General features: G+C 42.3%; 1 protein-coding gene across 1 annotated transcript in view; it reads right to left on the reverse strand.

Moving 5' to 3' along the window:
• OCA2 (OCA2 melanosomal transmembrane protein) overlaps nt 1–19,036 on the reverse strand; it is a 188,332-nt gene that overhangs the window by 32,128 nt on the left and 137,168 nt on the right. Inside the window, exon 21 of the mRNA XM_063304410.1 lies at nt 11,655–11,748. Within this exon, the coding sequence (XP_063160480.1) occupies nt 11,655–11,748 (94 nt within the window). The remainder of the gene's footprint in view (nt 1–11,654; nt 11,749–19,036) is intronic.

Here is a 19,036-nt window from a genome sequence, read left to right on the forward strand (position 1 = left end):
AGGACATGAAGCATTCTCTTAGGGAAAATACATGTAAAATCATGGGATTTCTAAAGACGTTTTTAAAAATATATGCATGTGCCTACATTTGTGATATGTTTTTCCAAATAAGTCAAAAATAACAGTTTTCCATCTCTAAACTTCTGATGAGCTGCATCTGGACATTATGTCATGGTTTATAATAGGATGCAGTAGACGGAGCACAATGAAATCTGCATTAAGGGGCATGTCATGATTTTAAGAAGAACAGAGAGGATAAAAAACTTGCAGGAGTGTCTGTTGTGATGCATGCAAAAAGGGTTGTGGCCATCATCTTGACTTTTTTTGACACTGTCCCTGTGGATACTCCTGGAAATGTGGGAATTGTGGCATGAAAGAAAGACCTAGAAAGGCCAGCCACTGCAGTGCTTTCTAAAGTGAAGAAAAAGTGTCTGAGCATGGAGATAAGCAATGGATTACCTATGGCAAACTATACCTGTGATAAGCCTGTGATAGTTTTAGAATGGCATTAGTCCCATAGTAACTGAAAATCAGTTACTGTACATCCAATTTGGTTTGGTTTTTCCATCCTGTTGTCACTGAGCAGAATTCGACTGTTCTTCCTCTACAGACTGAAAAATGACACCTTAGAGCATTCTGTCCCTTGTTTACTTAAGAAATTGAGAGATCGATTGGATTAGAAAAACATTAGGTGTTTTGCACAGGGAAAGCCTATACATTTCAGAACGTCAACATGGATTTTGTGTGTATATTTGATTAAGCCATTGCACTATACTGCTGAAGCTGTCAGAGATCTATGACAGTGACTAAAAACATGAAGCAAAATGAGGTAATCTTCAAATGTTAATTTCATCCCAGTTTCCACACTCAATACATCCCTTTGTCTAGCATAGCTACATCTGAACAGAAGGAAAAGGTACTTGTTTTGGGTATTCCAGAAATCCTAGATTGAACCCTATTACTAAATGGGTAACCACCAGGCAACACCCAGTATTGCAAAAGTTAATTCATATAACAGGATTTTCTTTTTATTTCCCCTGCAGCCACACCAGTAAGGGTAAAGGTAAAGGTTTCCCTTGACGTAAAGTCCAGTCGAGTCCGACTCTAGGGGGCGGTGCTCATCGCCGTTTCTAAGCCTTGGAGCCGGCGTTGTCCATAGGACACTTCCGGGTCATGTGGCCAGCATGACTCACGGAACGCCGTTACCTTCCCGCCGAAGCGGTACCAATTAATCTACTCACATTTGCATGTTTTCGAACTGCTTGGTGTGCAGGAGCTGGGATTAACAACGGGAGCTCACCCCGCCGCGCGGTTTCGAACCGCCGACCTTCCGATCGACAGCTCAGCGGTTTAACCCGCAGCGCCACCGCGTCCCTTTTAGCCACACCAGTACATCCTCCAAAATTGATTTTGAAGGTATATGAGACACAGAAAAATCACACTCTCTACTGATAGAGAAAATTTGAATAATGGTAATAGATCACTGAATTCCACCAGTGGAATTCTTAACTGCAGATCATCCTTAAAGATATTTATGAAGACTTAACTCAGTGTACTGATATCCTGTAACTATTATCTAGACCTTGGAAATCTGGTGGATCTTGTTTAAAAACAAAAACAAAACTCAGAAAATTACAAAATGTTCTGACTGGATATTTAGTTAAATTTTAAAAAGCAAAAGGGGCAAGGTATTTCAACACATGGTAGAAAAGTTTTAATTATATTTCTGCCATGGGTAGAAATAAAGCCAAAAGGAAGACCTAGAGGTATGGGGAAATAGATCTATAGGAGGCAGAGATTTATCTATTTATTTGTAGCTTACTTTCAGTTCCAAATTACCACCTGTTTCTAGCTATTTGATGGGCTTTATGCTAGTTTGAAGCTGTTTTACATAGTGCAATTTTAACGTATTTAAAATTTTAACGTATTTCATGTACAGTCTTATTATTTCAATGGTTCCCAAATGTCAGCCATTTATTTATTTATTTATCTATCTATCTATCTATCAAATTTGTCACCGCCCATCTCAGAGGGACTTTGGGCAGTTTACAACAATAATCAATAAAACAATAAATATGCAATAAAATTACCACATATAAAAATACAATATCTAAAAAATAGTTACAAGTAAACAATATAGATAAAAATAAAATCCAAATGGCAGAAATAACTCAGTCCTTGTATATGACGAGCACTCTAGGGCACTAGCCAATCCCAGGCATGACTATTCCCCTCCCCTCCCCAAGCCAGGTGGCAGAGCCAGGTCTTCAGATTCCTCCGGAAGGCCAGGAGCGAAGGGGCTAGCCTCACCTCCAGGGGCAAGATGTTCCAGAGGTCAGGAGTTACTGCAGAGAAGGCCCACCTCCTGGACCCCACCAGACGAAACTCTCTTACCGACGGGGTCCGCAACATGCCCTCCCTGCATGATTGGGTGGGACGGATTGATGTAGGAGGGAAGAGGCAGTTCCTCAGGTAGCCTGGCCCCATGCCATGTAGGGCTTTAAAGGTGATAACCAACACCTTGAGTTGGACCCGGAAGCAAACTGGTACCCAGTGCAGCTCGCACAGCAAAGGTGTGCCCTTCTAGGGGCCTAGGGGCCCATGTGCCCTTCTAGGGGCACCAAAGATAGCCCATGTGGCTGCATTCTGGACCAGCTGTAGCTTCCAGATACTCTTCAAGGGTAGCCCCCATGTAGAGCACATTGCAATAGTCTATATGGGAGATAACAAGGGCACGAGTGACTATTGAAGGGCTACCCGATCCAGGAAGGGGCATAACTGGTGCACAACACTAAGTTGCACAAAGGGCCTCCTGGCCATGGCTGCCACCTGCTCTTTGAGCAGGAGCCATGACTCCAGGAGGACCCCCAGATTATGCACTGGGTCTGTCTGAGGCAGTGCAACCCCACCCAGAACCAAAGATGACAAAGTCCTGGATACAGAAGAGCCATTAACCCACAGCCACTCCATCTTACCAGGGTTCAGCTGAAGCCTGTTGTTCCCCATCCAGGCCCCCACAGTCCCCAAGCACCAAGAGAGGGCAGTCACAGTGTCACTTACCTCACCCAGGATGGAGATGTACAATTGGGTATCACCAGCATATTGATGATACCTCATCCCATGGTGACAGATGACCTCACCCAGGGGTTTCATATAGATATTAAAAAGGAGCGGAAAGAAAACCGAACCCTGTGGCACCCCACAAAGGAGAGGCCAAGGGTTGGACCTCTCTCTCCCTATCACTGGTGATTGGGACTGGCCCTGGAGGAAGGAGGTGAACCAGTGCAAAACCATGCTGCCCACCCCCAACTCCCTGAGTCACCCCAAAAGGATACCATGTTTGATGGTATCGAAAGAGCCAGGATGGATGCACTGCCACCATCCCGTTCCCACCAGAGATCATCCATAAGTGTGACCAATGCTGTTTCTGTCCCATATCCAGGCCTGAAACCTGACTGAAAGGGGTCTAGATAATCTGTTTCATCCAGAACCCTCTGGAGCTGCAACACCGCCACTTTCTCAACCACTTTCCGCAAAAAGAGGAGGTGGGAGACTGGATGAAAATTGTCCAGTACGATAGGGTCCAGTGATGGTTTACTGTACTATTGTCTACAGATTCTATATATCTGCACACTGTTTTATCCTCTATCTCATTTTTAACATGCACCGTAGATTCTGCTCATCTGTATCTTTGTGTCTTCAAATCACAAACATCTGAAGTTATAACTTTCATGAATGATACCAAGTTTAACTAAGAGTGAATTATATCCTTGTATTGCATGTTTGGCAACATGCAAGTACTTATGGTAATAAGTAAGCTTGATCCATAACAGCATCAATAATTGTCCATTATGAAAAGTAAGTGCCATTGACCAACACATAAGCAGCCTTTCTGTAATCCAGTCAGGGATATCTGCAATGACAGTCACTGGCTCTGAAATGGCAGGCATGTCCAAGAGATCACAGACTCACCTTGACCTTTCACTTTAGTTTGGCTGAGAATGAGGGCTGCAGCTACAAATGTTGCTGTATTGACCAGCCAAAGGCAGGAAAACACACTGATACACCTTTTCTTATACTTAGCTTCATGCTTGTCAAAGTCTGGGGAAAGGAACCAGAACTTTCCAAGCACAGAGACACACCCTATTCCACTCCAAACTGCAGTGATATTTCTGGTTACAGTGCTTTTCAAGTAAATAATTTATACTGATTTCTATTGTATACAGTGGTCTTAGCTTAACAAACCATACATTCATATATATATATATATACTTCTATACGCAGCTTCATAAATGTCTTCTTCCTTTATTCAAACAGGTATTCCTTATTACTACTTGTTCACTCTGTTAAGCAGCTACTTTCACTTTTAAACTTGCTTTTAGTCTAGAGAGGAAGATAGAAATAGGGGAAAACCATTATTCCTGAGCCTTTTAGAATTCTAGTACTTTGATCAAGCTTGCCTGATTGACTCCTGCTCTGTTCCTTCCAAATGCTTCAGTGGTTTCCAACCAGTCCACCCATTTTGCAGATCTCTCTTTCTGACCCTGCTTGTTCTTCCTGGATCCTCAGCATAAATACAATAACAGCCTCCTTTGTCACTTAACAGATCTGGCCTGTTATATATATCACCACAAGGCAGATGTGCCTGTTCACATGTCTCTTAATTAGACAATAAGCTTCTCAGTGCCATGTGGCCCTATGCATGGATGTAGCACAGAAACAAAAATTCTAACCATAAAATTAATTTGCTACATTCATGTCCATCACATCCTGTAATAATGCTGCACTCAAGATGACTTTCTCTTATTCCTTAGTAAGACTTTGATACTTAAGCATGCATATTTCTTGAGAGTTCACTAATACTATTGTATCTATTTAGTAGAAGAACACCAATCAAGAGTAAAGCATAACACAATGCAATGACTAGGGACAATAAAGTACGATGTGAACAGTTTGATGCATAAGAATAGGATTCTGTACACAAGAAGTTATCTTGAACCCTAAGCTAGCTGAAATCAAGTATGATAGGGGCAGTTCTCCAAGGAGTGCCATAAGACTGAATTACCAGTCCAAATAATGTTTGCACAGAGAATTGGGAAAGGAGAAGTATTCATTTGTATACCATCCTATTCCAAATGACTTGTGTTTACAATAACAGTTCATAAACAATTCAATAAAAAATTAACAATCCTTAGTTTTAAAAAAATAATCACCACCTGCCCCACAAGGGTGATGCAAACAGTCAAGCAACTACAAGTTCCCTCTGAAATAAAACAGTTTTCAATGCCTTTCTGAAGAATAGCCAAGTAGGGGCAGTCTGAACTTCAGGGGAGACTATTCCAAAGAGTTGGGGCCATGACCAAGAAGGTCTGTTTCCAGTTCTTCCCATACACCTCTCAGAAGGAGGAGGAAACCCAAAGTACCCCCTCTCAAGCTGAATACACAAGATGGAGAGATTTGCTTTGCAGGAGATGCCCATTGCTGGTGTAATTTGTACCAGTTCTGCAAAGATATTATAACACCCATGATGTCACTTTCCTCCTTTGTCTCATGGGCACCCATCCTTCTGACTACATTTCTTAGTCAAGGTATGTTAACAAATGGCAACCATTCTTTGCTGAAATTTGTTTGCTCGCCTGGGAGAACCGAAATAGTAAGGGCAATGAAGGTATGAAGAAAGATGAATAAAAGTACAGAGTTCATACACATTTGTCTTGGCTTATAATCAATGATGACTCTAAACAAACATCACTTAAGTAAAATTTGATAGTTATGTTTAGACTGCATCATTAATGAGATAGGGCATCATTATTTTTTTTTGTAATTAAAACATTTCACATGTTTTTTTTAAATTGAAATTGAACATCATTAGAAAATATAGCACAGTGCTGACTTTTATTGGGGCCAAAACAGAAACAAGAAAGCTTCTTACAGGAAATTCATTGGGATGAGGGTCAAAAAAGTCAAGATGGCAACAGTGTCCATCATCTTGAATTCATTGACATCTCCCTGTAAATGCCCTTCTTAGTCTGGTTTAGCCTAGCAAGTTGTCGCTGTTACAACTTCTGCATAACCACTATTTGTGGAACAGCATAAAGATACATTAAGGAGCTAACAGTTGGAAGTTCAATATTGTTCTTATAAATTACAGATAATTCCTGGTCCTTTGTAGAATTGCTTGCTTCATTAGTAACATTTGTTGAAATATAAATCTACAGACTAAAAACTCAGCCAGTTAAACACAGAGATACAACCTATCCAATAGAACACATTTTCAGAGGCATTAAACTTAATTACAAAATTTACAAGCCCTTCTTGATTCAGGTTCTGCTTCAACTAGCTCCAGATAACTGTTTCAAGGAAATATTGAGTGGAAAAACAGGTCTTCCATTTCACATCCCAGTAAGAGTCATGGGGCTTTGATACATTATTTTCTTCCTAAATACACTTTTTTAGAGATCAGTACATTAGAAAGATATCCAGGATGGGAAAAATCTCTTAGACAGCATGTAATAGTCCATGGCAGCCTTTCTCAACCTTTTGACCCTGGAGCAACCCTTGAAATATTTTTCAGGCCTCAGGGAACCCCTGGACATTCAGGCTCAAATATAGGCCAGAAGTTTCAAATTATTATATTTGTTTCATGTGAGGGCCTGTATATATGCATTAACAGTGTTCTTAAACTAAAAATAAAGACTGAAACTTATCTCTTTAATGTGAAGTTGCCCAAATTTGAAATAATTTTTTAAATAAAAAATTGTGATCTGCCAGGGAACCCCTAGTGACCTCTCGTGGAACCCCTAGGTTTCCATGGAAGCCTGGTTGAGAAACCCTGGTCCAGGGCATATAGCAGCTCAGTAAATGAAGGTCATAAATTGCCATGATATGGTAACAAGTTACCATGCTTGGAAGTGGGTACATAATCATCAATACTGAGAATAAGGCTGCTCTCTCAAATGTTTCATATTGCTAGGATGGAAGATTCAGTAGGTAGAGCCATATACACATGAAGTTAACAAACTGGACTTGTTAAACATGATGGAGGGAAGAGTAGCAAATCTGTATAGGAAGGTACCATCAATCCTCTGAGATGGACCAAGTCAGGAAACAGATATTGCATGAACTACTGGAACTCTATCATTATAGTGAATAGTAGCAGAATCTTGAAAGGCTGACAGACATTCTCTCTCTCTCTCTCTCTCTTTCTCCTCTCATCCTCTAAAGAGAATCAAGGCAGAACAGTCTTGAGTTTTTTCTCACCCTCTCCTGTCCATCTGGGCTAAGCTTATATTTACATAATGGTCACTGAATTCCTTCTTCAATGACATTTCTGTACTCCTCTGCAAGTACAATGAAGAATAGGCTGTGGAGGGTAAAACAAGTTAACTCATTGCATATATAGGAGCTTTAAATGGAAATATGTAATTGTATATTAGTTCTAATATGGCTTGCCTACTGGAATTTGATTTGTAATTGTTGTGACATTTGAACCAGGAACTTTACTGTTTTTTTAAAGAATTTTATTAAGTTTCAGAAGAAGATAAAAGATACAGAAAAACAAAAAAACTACAAAAAAAGAACGAAAAAAAGTGTGAAAATACAAGAGATTTTTTTTTTAAATAGATTACAAAACAAAGTGACTTCCGACTTTAAACATCAAGGATATATAAGTTTTCCATAATCAATCCCTTACTCTATATTAACCCAAAATCACATTATTTCTATAAATCAATCCCTTAGCACATTATGTGAAAGGGGAGAGGTCCCCTGTGCAAGCACTGAGTCATGTCTGACCCTTTGGGGGGATGCCACTTTTGCAACGTTTTCTTGGCAGACTATAGCGGGGTGGTTTGCCATTGCCTTCCCCAGTCATCACCTTGCCCAGCAAGCTGGGTGTGCATTTTACCAACCTAGGAAGGATGGGAGGCTGAGTCGACCTGAGCTGGCTACCCGAGAATCCAGCTTCCACTGGGATCGAACTCGGATCATGGGGAGAGTTTCGGTTGTACTACTGCCGCCTACCCCTCTGAACCACATGAGGCTCTATATTACAGAATTGTCCTATCCCCATGCAATTTTCAACTTTGGAACTTTCCAGCATAAAACACTGCATGTCTAATGATGAATCAGGGATTAGAAAGGCAGTCTTCCAGAAAAGTAATGGGAAAGGGTAAATTGACAATTCAGGATCAGCACAGTACTGGACCAAAGACAGAGAAACAGGGGACTAAGGAAGAAACCAATTTAATAAGTCTTTCTGGTAAATCAAATGTTTATTATGGTCATAGACCAATCCCAAATAAGATAGCAAAGCAAATGTAACACATATGGGTGAAAAAAAAATATTGAAAAAATCCTAATAAAGCTCAGGGCTTCGATAATTTCCATAAACCCACTTTCGTAAATGTAATTTGCTAGACTTGACAAGCAAAAAAAAAAAAAATGGATAGGCTAAGAGTAATAACAAAAAGGAAGCATAAAATACATCAGAGCTACCTGGTCTGTTAGGCAAAAGAGAAATATATGAATTGCACAAATATCTTAACAAAATGATCAACATAAAAGCACATGCATCAGAGCCTCAGCTTCTCCTGAACTACAAAGGCAGAGCCAGCCTCCCATAGGGATATTATTAATTTTTCCCTCCAAGACAGTTGATAGTAAAATATCAAGGGAGCCAGAATACAGACACTATGTTTCCTTGAAGTGGTTGAATGTGTAAGATATGAGGCTAGTTGAAAAAGATTCAAAACTCCTCTAGGTGATGGTAGCTTAGACAGATCATGTTGATGCTCACAATCTAAAGTTCTTTATCTGATAACGTGTTTGGCTTTTTTAAAACCTATAAATAATAAGGCATTAACAGAAAATCCAAATGAGGCCAGTTTGGTTTCTAGATTTCTGTGCCAAGGAGAATGAAAATTGTCATTCAGAGTGATAGGTGCTAAGCCCACTAGGAAGAAATTTAATTTAAGCTAAAACTAATCAGTAAAACCCAGGCCTTGGCTTCAGCCTTAATCAGAACTGCTTCTAATCATAGTGATGCTACTGAGAAGACAGCCTGAAGGAATTCTGGTCAAACTCTTTTCAACTTAGTTAAACAGAAGCCTGGTGCTGAGAACCATAAAGCAATTGGACTACAGCTTTAGCAACAAAGGCTTCGACAACTACTAGAAGTTCTCACTGAAAAAGTTGAAAATAGCCACTTATCAGGGCATTATCAGTGGCAAGCTATTTTTTTGTCCCAAGGCCCAGTTGCCAAAACACCATTCCTAAGTATTTATAACATGATATCTGGTCTACAATGTTGCCATCTGCTCATCTTTTATTTTTTGGAAAACACCATTTTGGTCTTGATATATCTTTCTAAAATTGCTCACAACAGGATGCAAGAAAACAGAAAAAAAAACTGTACCTCAAAATATGAAGATAGCAACTAGATAAATTCTTAAAGAAGCAGCCAAAAGTCCTTCAATCTCACATCTCAAAAGGAAATTTCAACTGTTGAGAAATTATGCATGAAAAAGGAGCAATCTCCAAGCAATCAGGAAAAAGCAGGATTTATTTCATTCCACTAAAAGAGTCCTCTTCATGAATGATTTTTAGATACTCACAAAATCTAATTATAAGATTATGATTTAATTATCTAATTGCAAAAAAAAAGAGCTGGCCAATCTATCATCTGCAAGAAATGGACAAACCTGAGTGCTGTCCTATGCATGGCAAAGCAGAGCCAATGAGCCAACAACAACCAATCAGTCCCTTCCTGGAGAGTCTTGGCCAGTTTGACAGCATAACAAGTCTCTGGGGGTATATTTATTTATTTATTCATTCATTCATTCACTCATTCTTCAAATTTAGTCACAGCCCATCTCACCTAGAGAGCAACTGAATTAGAAGAGATACCATAAATCAATTCACTTATAATCAAATCAGATCAAAACTGTAGACCAGTCCATAGCCTTTTATCAGTGAATGAAATCATCAGATTGGGCAAAATGTGTGATTTCTAATAATTAACATGGAATGAAAACACTGTTTATTTGCAACTTGAGCTATGGAGAAGAAGGGGTAATTAGACATAAAACTTCGCTTAGCAACAACAAATGGTGGTGATTGAGAGCATATGAAATGTTTATGTCTGACTCAGCACTGCAGAGTCAGACATAAACTGGAATGCCTGATTCTTTATTAGCTGCTACAACTGTTTTACTTCTAAATTGATAAAAAAATAATCTGGGTAATCTGTTCCATGTATGCCCATATGTCTTCTTACAGAAGGAAAGGGCTGCTCTCTAACAGTGACATCCATGAAAGAAACAGATGGAAGTGCAGAGATGAATTATGACATTGAGTCATAATTATCATAAACATAAGACCATTGTGCTGGTTAAGCAACCAAGACTATAGCCATATCCATAACCATCTCAAATGTGGACAGAACTGGTTGCAAACTGAACAGTGCTGAAAGAGGCACTGTAGATGTCAGGCTCAGCCCAAGAATGACATAGAAGAAATCCAGCAAAAGTTCAGTTCTTTATTTGCTTATACCATATACAGTAGATAGAATCTTGCCAGACTAAACCTGCATTACTCTAAGCTAATGGATATACCCTGGGAGATTCTAGGGAATGGCTATCTTATATCTCTTCCTCTTCCCATGATCCAACTCAGGACTGTGTTGTCTCTTGTCTCACCCACTTCCTTGGAAGGTGCTCCCTCCTTCCTGAGAACCTGCTGCATTGCTGTAGTCCCTCATATCACCTCCCACTTAAGAGACACATTCCATCACAGTAAATAAGCATTCCAATGATGGTCCTAGATACAGTCAGTATCATTATAATACATGTAAGTATGAATTCAGCTGGATGGAGTATGGTCTCTGAAGGAGGGCAGTGCTAGTGACAATGTATATCAGTTCCTAGTAGACAGGAACAGTCATTTATGTTGTATCCTAAGATGATTGAGAAATAACTCTGCACTAATGTGAGGAATGCAAGGAAGAAAAACATTGTGAAGACTCCAGCCAATTGAGTCCTAGGCAATTTGAGCAGAAAAGAGATTAGGGCTGATGCTGATGACAATTATCCAGTCAAGAATACTGAAATATTGATTGCTTGTAATAACTGCTGTGTTGCATCTGAGAAAGGCAAGGCAGACAAGATTGAAATAGGGGAAGACAGCCATAGAGTAGCAGAGACTGCCTATAGGTCCATCTGCATTCAGGAGGCAAATGGTCCTGATTATCCCCTTCAGAGATAGAACCAATGAGATGGCTTGCAACAGTTGATAATATTGTCTACAACATCAGGATGAGAATGGCCAATACAGGTGGAAGTGGTGGAGTGATACCATCACTAATACCATCATTGGCCAGACCAGTAAAAGCATGAAGTCAATTTCAGTCCCACTTTCTGAAGAGTTACCATCTCTTTGAGGATATAAAAAAATACTGATTGCATCTGCTAAATGCTTATATTTTTAAAACTGATTATTTTTAAATGTGTAATTTGATTAACTATGGATCACATTTTAGTTAACTACAAGTGTTTAATCTGACTGAGAAATTAAAAATCACAACCCTAGATTTAGTATGTTACTTCGGCTCTCACTGACAATACGCATTTCTTCAAACTATTATTAACACTGCTTACCTCCAAGACAGGCACCTATGGCTAATGCAAAGATCAGGGGCTTCACAGGTAAGTTAACCTCAGGATCTTGACTCAGGTTGAGAAGTACAGGAATCTACAAAAGGTAAATTAAAATAATAAATAGTAAGAGAAACAATAGGATTAACATTAAAGATGATAAACGGTTACAGTGAAAACAAGAAATTTGATTTCTAACTTCTTTTAAAAGTACTTGGTACAATTATCTTGAGATGAGCTGAGTATTCACATGAGTGCTCTTCATTATTTAAGTGCATTCATATGTGGAAAGCTAGCATCAAGGGAAAGGCTACCCTCAAACCCCCCACTTCAGAACTCCAGGGACTGTTTTAAAAAATCTCACCACACCTAACCACAAAAGCACACAAAATATGAGATCCAAAGAATTGTAAAAGATCGTTCCATTCTCTTAGGCAGGTTTAGATGAGCAAAAAAGAAAACTGCAATCTCTGATGGCTATAGCTTTAAGAAAGACCCACAACTTCAGTTAGGGCCAGCACAGAATTCTAGCCAATGCAACCTAGCAATTATTATGAAACTTTCTTGTATGTCTATTCCTAACCAAAATGTTAATGGTGGGGTTTTTTTTACACAGACTTAAAATTGTTATTGCCAGTACCACACAACCTACCCCTCCATTCATTCTCTCTTTTTAGGGCAGAAATAGAAGATGGAAGTCAAAAGGGATAAAGAGGGGTTGCCTGGAATGCAAAATGTGCTGTAGAACATCTTCAGATCAGGACCTGTCACTCATCTCCTGCCATTGACGAAACTAAAATTGACATATATAAGAGGAAATCTCTTACAGAAATACTGGGTTGCCACTGAATGAAATCAGCAATGGGATTCGGTTTTCCAAAGAGTATCTTTTGTCTCATGAAAGATGCACCCTATCAATAACATCTCTGTTTATTTGATATATTGATATTTTTCTAAGCCACAAAATTCCAAGTACTTTGACTATTCTAACTACATGGCTGCTTTCCCAATGTGGCGTTAATTGCTCTTATTCCTTTATCTCCCTCTTCCTTCTATTCCAGTAGCCACTACGTTGCCTAAATTCTGCCTTATGAGATTATATTTGTGTCTTAATGTATTCGCTTTATTTCAAGACCCAGAATTATAATGCTACCACACCACAGTTTCTACCTTGCTACTATATAAATGAAATATATCTGAAATCTCAGACTGTATCCAGAAGGTAGACTTCTATGCTGCTGATATGAACATGATTTAGCTTTAAATTAGAAATTGAGGAAGCAATTCACAAGACCCACAAGTAGAAAAATTTCACAGTCAAAAAATCACTACCTGCTGAAAATGGGCCTTAGGCTTTAAATCAATCAATCAAACTTGGTTGTGACTACGTATTTCTAGCTATTAGATATTTTTTCTTCAACATAATAAACATAATTGATTAAGATACAATCTCAAGAGTTATTTCAGTACTTACATTACCACAGACCTGTTTCAGGTCTCACACAATATTTCGACTGACCAAAAAAGAAGAAATGAAAATAAACTATTGAGAAGGAAACAGGGGTGGGGAGAGAGATTGGGGTCTTGGCCTTAAAAAGGCCATGAGCACACTTGATCACCTACTCATCTATCTCTTGTCCTACATTTGCACAATATCATTAAAAAATATGTTATGTGTTTGAAAGCAGTACAGAACTAATGGGATCAAAGTAAAGCAGGAATGGGATGAAAGGGAAAAGAAACAATGAATAGCAGTAGGAATCATATGCAGATCTATTGCTTCTAGCCTGGCCATTTTTCAGAGAATAGTAAATATGAAAACCAAGATGGCAACCAGGAGCGGATGCCGACGCTGACCGCTGCTCTGAGGGGAGACTCCTGGATCTCACCCCTTCCCCCCCCCCCAGTCTCATTTTTGATCAGGGCTCTGGAGGGAGACTTCTGGGATCCCCAGCCCTCATACCTGATGGGTTGGGGCTGGACAGAGCCCCCTGGACCAAGCAGTGAGGGGTGACAGACCTGGGCGAACCCTGGCGGTGCAGTGCGGTGAGTCCCGGAGGTTTGGCAGCACAGCAGATTAGTGGTGCATTTGACTCGGGGGGGGGGGGTTAGGGTGGACAGACGGCTCAGCGGTGTGACGGCCTGACTTTGGAGGGCCAGTCTAGTGGAGCAGCTTGGCAGAGCAGCAGAGCAGCGGCAAGACAGACCTGCTGACCCACCTTGGAGGTCCAGCCTGGTAGAGCGGGTGAGCGGCACAGACGACCAGCAGCGCAGCGAGCCGGCGGAATGGACTTGGAGGCCTGGTTTGGTGGAGCAGGTTGACTACCAGCAAGACGACGAACAGACAGACGGACCAGGGAGAGCCCAGGATAGACCCAGGGGTACAGGCCTTGGCGTGGCAGGCCCAGGGACATGGAGGGAGCTGGGCATGGAGATCTGGGCCATCCCCTCTCTACCTGCCTGGAAGCAGTGGAGAGCTGTTGGGGCCCCTCCAGTGTGAATGAGGACTCCCTCCTGGGGTGAGAGATGAGGGGGTAGTCTGGGAGCATCTGACAATGTGGGAGAGCACTCACCTCCTGAGTGAGAGGCAGGAGGTGAGGGGGAGTGAATGAGATGCTCCTGGCCGACCAGTGAAAGAGGCTGAACAGGGAGCATTGTGACTGAAGAGTGAATGGGTGGGTGATGGCTGGGCCCAGACGGCGCCGAGAGCGTGAGCTGGTGCACTGGAGGGCCTGCCATTGCCCAGTGGATAACTGGGTATGTGTGAGGGTGTGTGAGTGGATGGAGGGACCTCTACTCCAAGCGGGGTACTCCAGAAGTGCAGCAGTGGGGCTAGGTAGATTTGGAGTCTCTGGGGGCTGGAGGGTGGGTCATACTATTGAGGTGGTGATGGGTAGGGGATGCTATGGTAGGAGCTGGAGGGCGGGCCATCTTCGGGGAAGACGCCCCCGGTGTTTGTTGCCGGTGGTGTGTTCCAGCCCTCTGTGCTCAGACCCAGGCCCTGGTCAGCAGATCCATAGGGGCCCTGGTCTCCGGCTAGTGCTACTCAATGCCAGGACTGTTAACAACAAAGACCCCCTCATATGTGACTTGATCACTGAGGAGAAGGCAGACCTAGCATGTATTACCAAAACCTGGCTTGGCCCTGAAGTGGGGGTGCCCCTTTTGGAAATGTGCCTGGCTGGGTTTACAGCATGACACCAACTGAGACACCAGGGCAGGGGGGGAGGGGTGGCAGTTGTCATCTGGGAGTCTCTGGTGGCCTTCAGGGGCCCTGCTCCCCAAGTGGCCAGCTGTGAGACCCTGTTTTTCAAGTTGGGTGCCCGAGAGCAGTTGGGAGTGTTGCTGCTGTACCAGCCTCCCTGCTGCATGGCAACCTCCCTGGGGCGTGCCTCGGAGGCAGTTCGGGAGTTCATAGCTACCATGGCAGCCATGGGCCTGTCTCAGATTATTCAGGACCTGACTCAAGACAGTGGCCTCACCCTAGACTTAGTTTTCTTGTCGGAGCAGTGGCAATGTGACCTGAGGGAAGAGTTACAGCTATCCCCATTGTCATGGTCAGATCATGCCCTGGTGGCCCTGAGATTCTCTTATGCTGCCCCTCTCTGCAGGGAGGCAGGACCCATTCGATTGGTCCGCCTCCAATGACTGATGGGCCCGGCAGGGTTTCAGAGGGAGCTGGGGGTTATACCCGAGGATCTGCTGCACAGTCCAGCGGAGGCCCTGGCCACCTGGAATAGAGAGGTGGCTGGGGCCTTGGACAGGATCGCACCTGTACGACCTCTCTTGCCTCATTGTACCCAATGCTCCCCGTGGTTTACAGAGGAGCTGAGGGTTTTGAAGAGGATTAAGAGACATCTAGAGCACCACTGGAGGAAGACAAAGACCGAATCCGAACAAACACTGGTTATAGCCACTATTAAGGCCTACCTGGTGGCGATAAGAACAGCGAAGCATCAATACTTCTCTGCTCTTATTGCGTCTGCAGAATGCCGCCCAACGGCCCTGTTTAAAATTACTCAATCCCTTTTGGGGAAGGTGGGCACAGTGACCCACCTACAGGGCCATGCAGAGGAGTTTTTGGAGCATCTGGAAGACAAAATTGCTCAGATCCGCTCTACGTTAGATTCCAAGTGTGAGGCATGGTCTGTGGAGATACCAAGGGATCGTACTTACCATGTTATCTGGGAACAGTTTGATCCTGTTGGACCCGAGGAAGTGGACAGGATCCTCTGGACTGTAAATGCCACCACTTGTCATCTAGACCCATGTGCCTCCTGGATGGTGAAAGCAGCTCAGGAGGTTATGTGTGGCTGGGTCCAGGCGATAGTCAATACATCCTTGAGGGAGGGGATGTTTCCAACTGCCTTTAAGGAGGCTCTGGTATAACCCCTCTTCAAAAAACCATCGCTGGACCCTACTGTACTGGATAATTTTCATCCAGTCTCCCACCTCCCTTTTTTGGGGAAAGTGGTTGAGAAAGTGGTGGCATTACAACTCCAGAGGGTTCTGGAGGAAACGGATTATCTAGACCCCTTTCAGTCAGGTTTCAGGCCCGGATATGAGATGGAAAAGGCATTGGTCACACTTATGGATGATCTCTGGTGGGAGCAGGATGGGGGTAGTACATCCATCCTTGCTCTTCTTGACCTCTCAGTGGCTTTCAATACCATTGACCATGGTATCCTTTTGGGTCAGCTCAGGGGGTTGGGGGTGGGTGGCATGGTTCTGCGCTGGTTCACCTCCTTCCTCCAGGGCCTGTCCCAATCGGTGGTGATGGGAGTGAGAGATTCGACCCTCAACCCCTCTTTTGTGGGATGCTGCAGGGTTCGGTTCTCTCTCCTCTCCTATTCACCTTCTACATGAAACCGCCCAGCGAGATCATCCATCATCATGGGATGAGGTATCATCAATATGCTGAGGATACTCAATTGTATATCTCCAACCCTGGTGAGGTAAGTGATGCTGTGACTGCCCTCTCTTGGTGCTGGGGGCTCTAGGGGTCTGGATGGGGAACAAAAGGCTTCAGCTGAACCCTGGTAAGACGGAGTGGCTGTGGGTTAAGGACTCCTCCATATCTGGGACTTTGTCATCTTGGTTCTGGATGGGGTTGCACTACCCGAGACAGACCAGGTGCGTAACTTGGGGGTCCTCCTGGACTCATGGCTCTTGCTCGAAGAGCAGGTGGCAGCCATGGCCGGAAGGGCCTTTGCACAGCTTCATGTTGTGCACCAGTTACGCCCTTTCCTGGATCAGGAGGCCCTTCGGACAGTTACTCATGCCCTTGTTATCTCTCATATAGACTACTGCAAAGCGCTCTACATGGGGCTACCCTTGTAGAGTATCCAGAAGCTTCAGCTGGTCCAGAATGTGGCCACACAGGCTATTTTTGTCACCCCTAGAAGGACACACATAACACCTGTGCTATGCAAGCTGCATTGGATACCAGTTTCCTTCCAGGTGCAACTCAAGGTGTTGGTTATCACCTTTAAAGCCCTACATGGCATGGGACCGGGTTACCTGAGGGACCACCTCTTCCCCACATCATCAGTCCATCCCACCCGATTATGCAGAGGAGGCACGCTACGGACCCCGTCGATAAGAGAATTCCATCTGGCAGGGTCCAGGAGGCAGGCCTTCTCTGCAGTAGTGCCCACCCTTTGGAACAACTTGCCTTGGAGGTGAGATTAGCCCCATTGCTCCTAGCCTTCCAGAGGAAGTTGAAGACCAGGCTCTGCCACCGGGCTTGGGGCAGGAAGGAGAATAGTCATACTTGGGGTTGGCTAGTGCCTTGAAGTGCCCCTCCTACATAATGACTGAATGAGACCACAGGCATCTGGATTTTATTATATTTGGTAGTTGAGAAATTGTTTTAGAGTGTATTTTATTGGAATTTTATTATATATTTATTGTTTTATATTGTAAACCACCCAGAGTCCCTCCAGTCAGAGGAGATGGGCAGTGACAAATTTAATAAATAAATAAATACAAGGAATTAAAGATGTTTCTATGTCACTTGTTTGGATTGTATTTTTTATACCTTGCTTTATTATGCATTTTTTATGGATTGTTCTGTTTTTGATTATGTATACCGCCCTGAGTCATGTTCTGAGTAGAGAGGCTATATATGTTGATCAAAATAAATAAATAAACGTGATAAACGTGAATAGAATAGAATAACTGGGTGATGGACTAAAAAGTCTGTAAAATAATCAGAGCAGCCTTTGCATCCAGTCAATCTGATGGATCGAAAAGAATAATGAATGGAGCGTGTCCAGGAGTGGCATCTGTGTTGTATTCCTGGAAAAACAGGATTTGCCAGAGGGAGGTGATCATGTTAATTTTCAGTGTTTGGATCAGAACTGTATTTTAAAAGGCTTGATAGCAAGGAAAAGCAGAGCCTTTTCAGTGATGGCATTTTTACTGTATTGTAAAAAAAGGAGGGGATAATAAGGAGGAACAGAATTGCCAGAATTGTTTCATAAACAGATTGATAGCAAGAAAAGGTGAAGTCTCTGGCATCCTTATTATTACTGGACTCTTCCTTCTCTAGAGAAGCTCAAAATGCAAGTTTCTTGGGACTTTTAAGTGATATTAAGAACATTTAGGAAACAGCTCTAACTCTACTATTTGAATTAATAATCAAGTTTTACTATGTGGCTGTTTTACATTTATTTTAACTTTATGCTTTGTTCTTAGACTGACATTTGATATTATTCTGATCTTTGAGCTCCACGTTCTTCAATCATGTTAGGGCAGAATGACCATTTTAATTATAAATAATAACTGTAAGAATACACTGATTTGCTTATCCACCAGCCTTCCCTCTTACCCACATTATTTTGCCATTTGCTCACACGTAGTTTGCCATGCATTCACAAAATGCATTTACAGTGTCAATTAGTACCGTAGTTTATTACTTTGTATTAAGAGAAAAGCATGAAGGAGATTTAATATAACAGTTTCTAGGCCATAGTAATAAAACAGAAAAATCTAAACAGATGGCTCAACATATGCAGCATATAATAGCAGTTTATTAAAATAAACATGTTGAAAATAAGATTTTCCTGCATGACTTTCTGAAGGTAGACTCTCTCAGTGATTCTGCCATCTAAGAAAAGAGAGAGTTGAGGTGTTCCATAATATGAGGGGAGCAGGGGCCACCGGGATGACATGTTGTGGCCCCCACTCCTCTCACCTCACGTGTAATGTGGACCCTTCCCTTCAAGAATGCACATGCCAATGCTATTACCCTCTTCAAAAAGGGGAAAAAGAAGATTGTGAAGTAATATCAATATCTGAAGAGATTTTAGAGGAGATAAAATAGGTTCATCTCTAAGAACCCTGAAAACCATGCAGTGATGGATGTTTTAGCATGGATTTGT

This window comes from Candoia aspera, chromosome 5 (assembly GCF_035149785.1).
Source record: "Candoia aspera isolate rCanAsp1 chromosome 5, rCanAsp1.hap2, whole genome shotgun sequence".
NCBI classification, from domain to species: Eukaryota; Metazoa; Chordata; class Lepidosauria; order Squamata; family Boidae; genus Candoia; species Candoia aspera.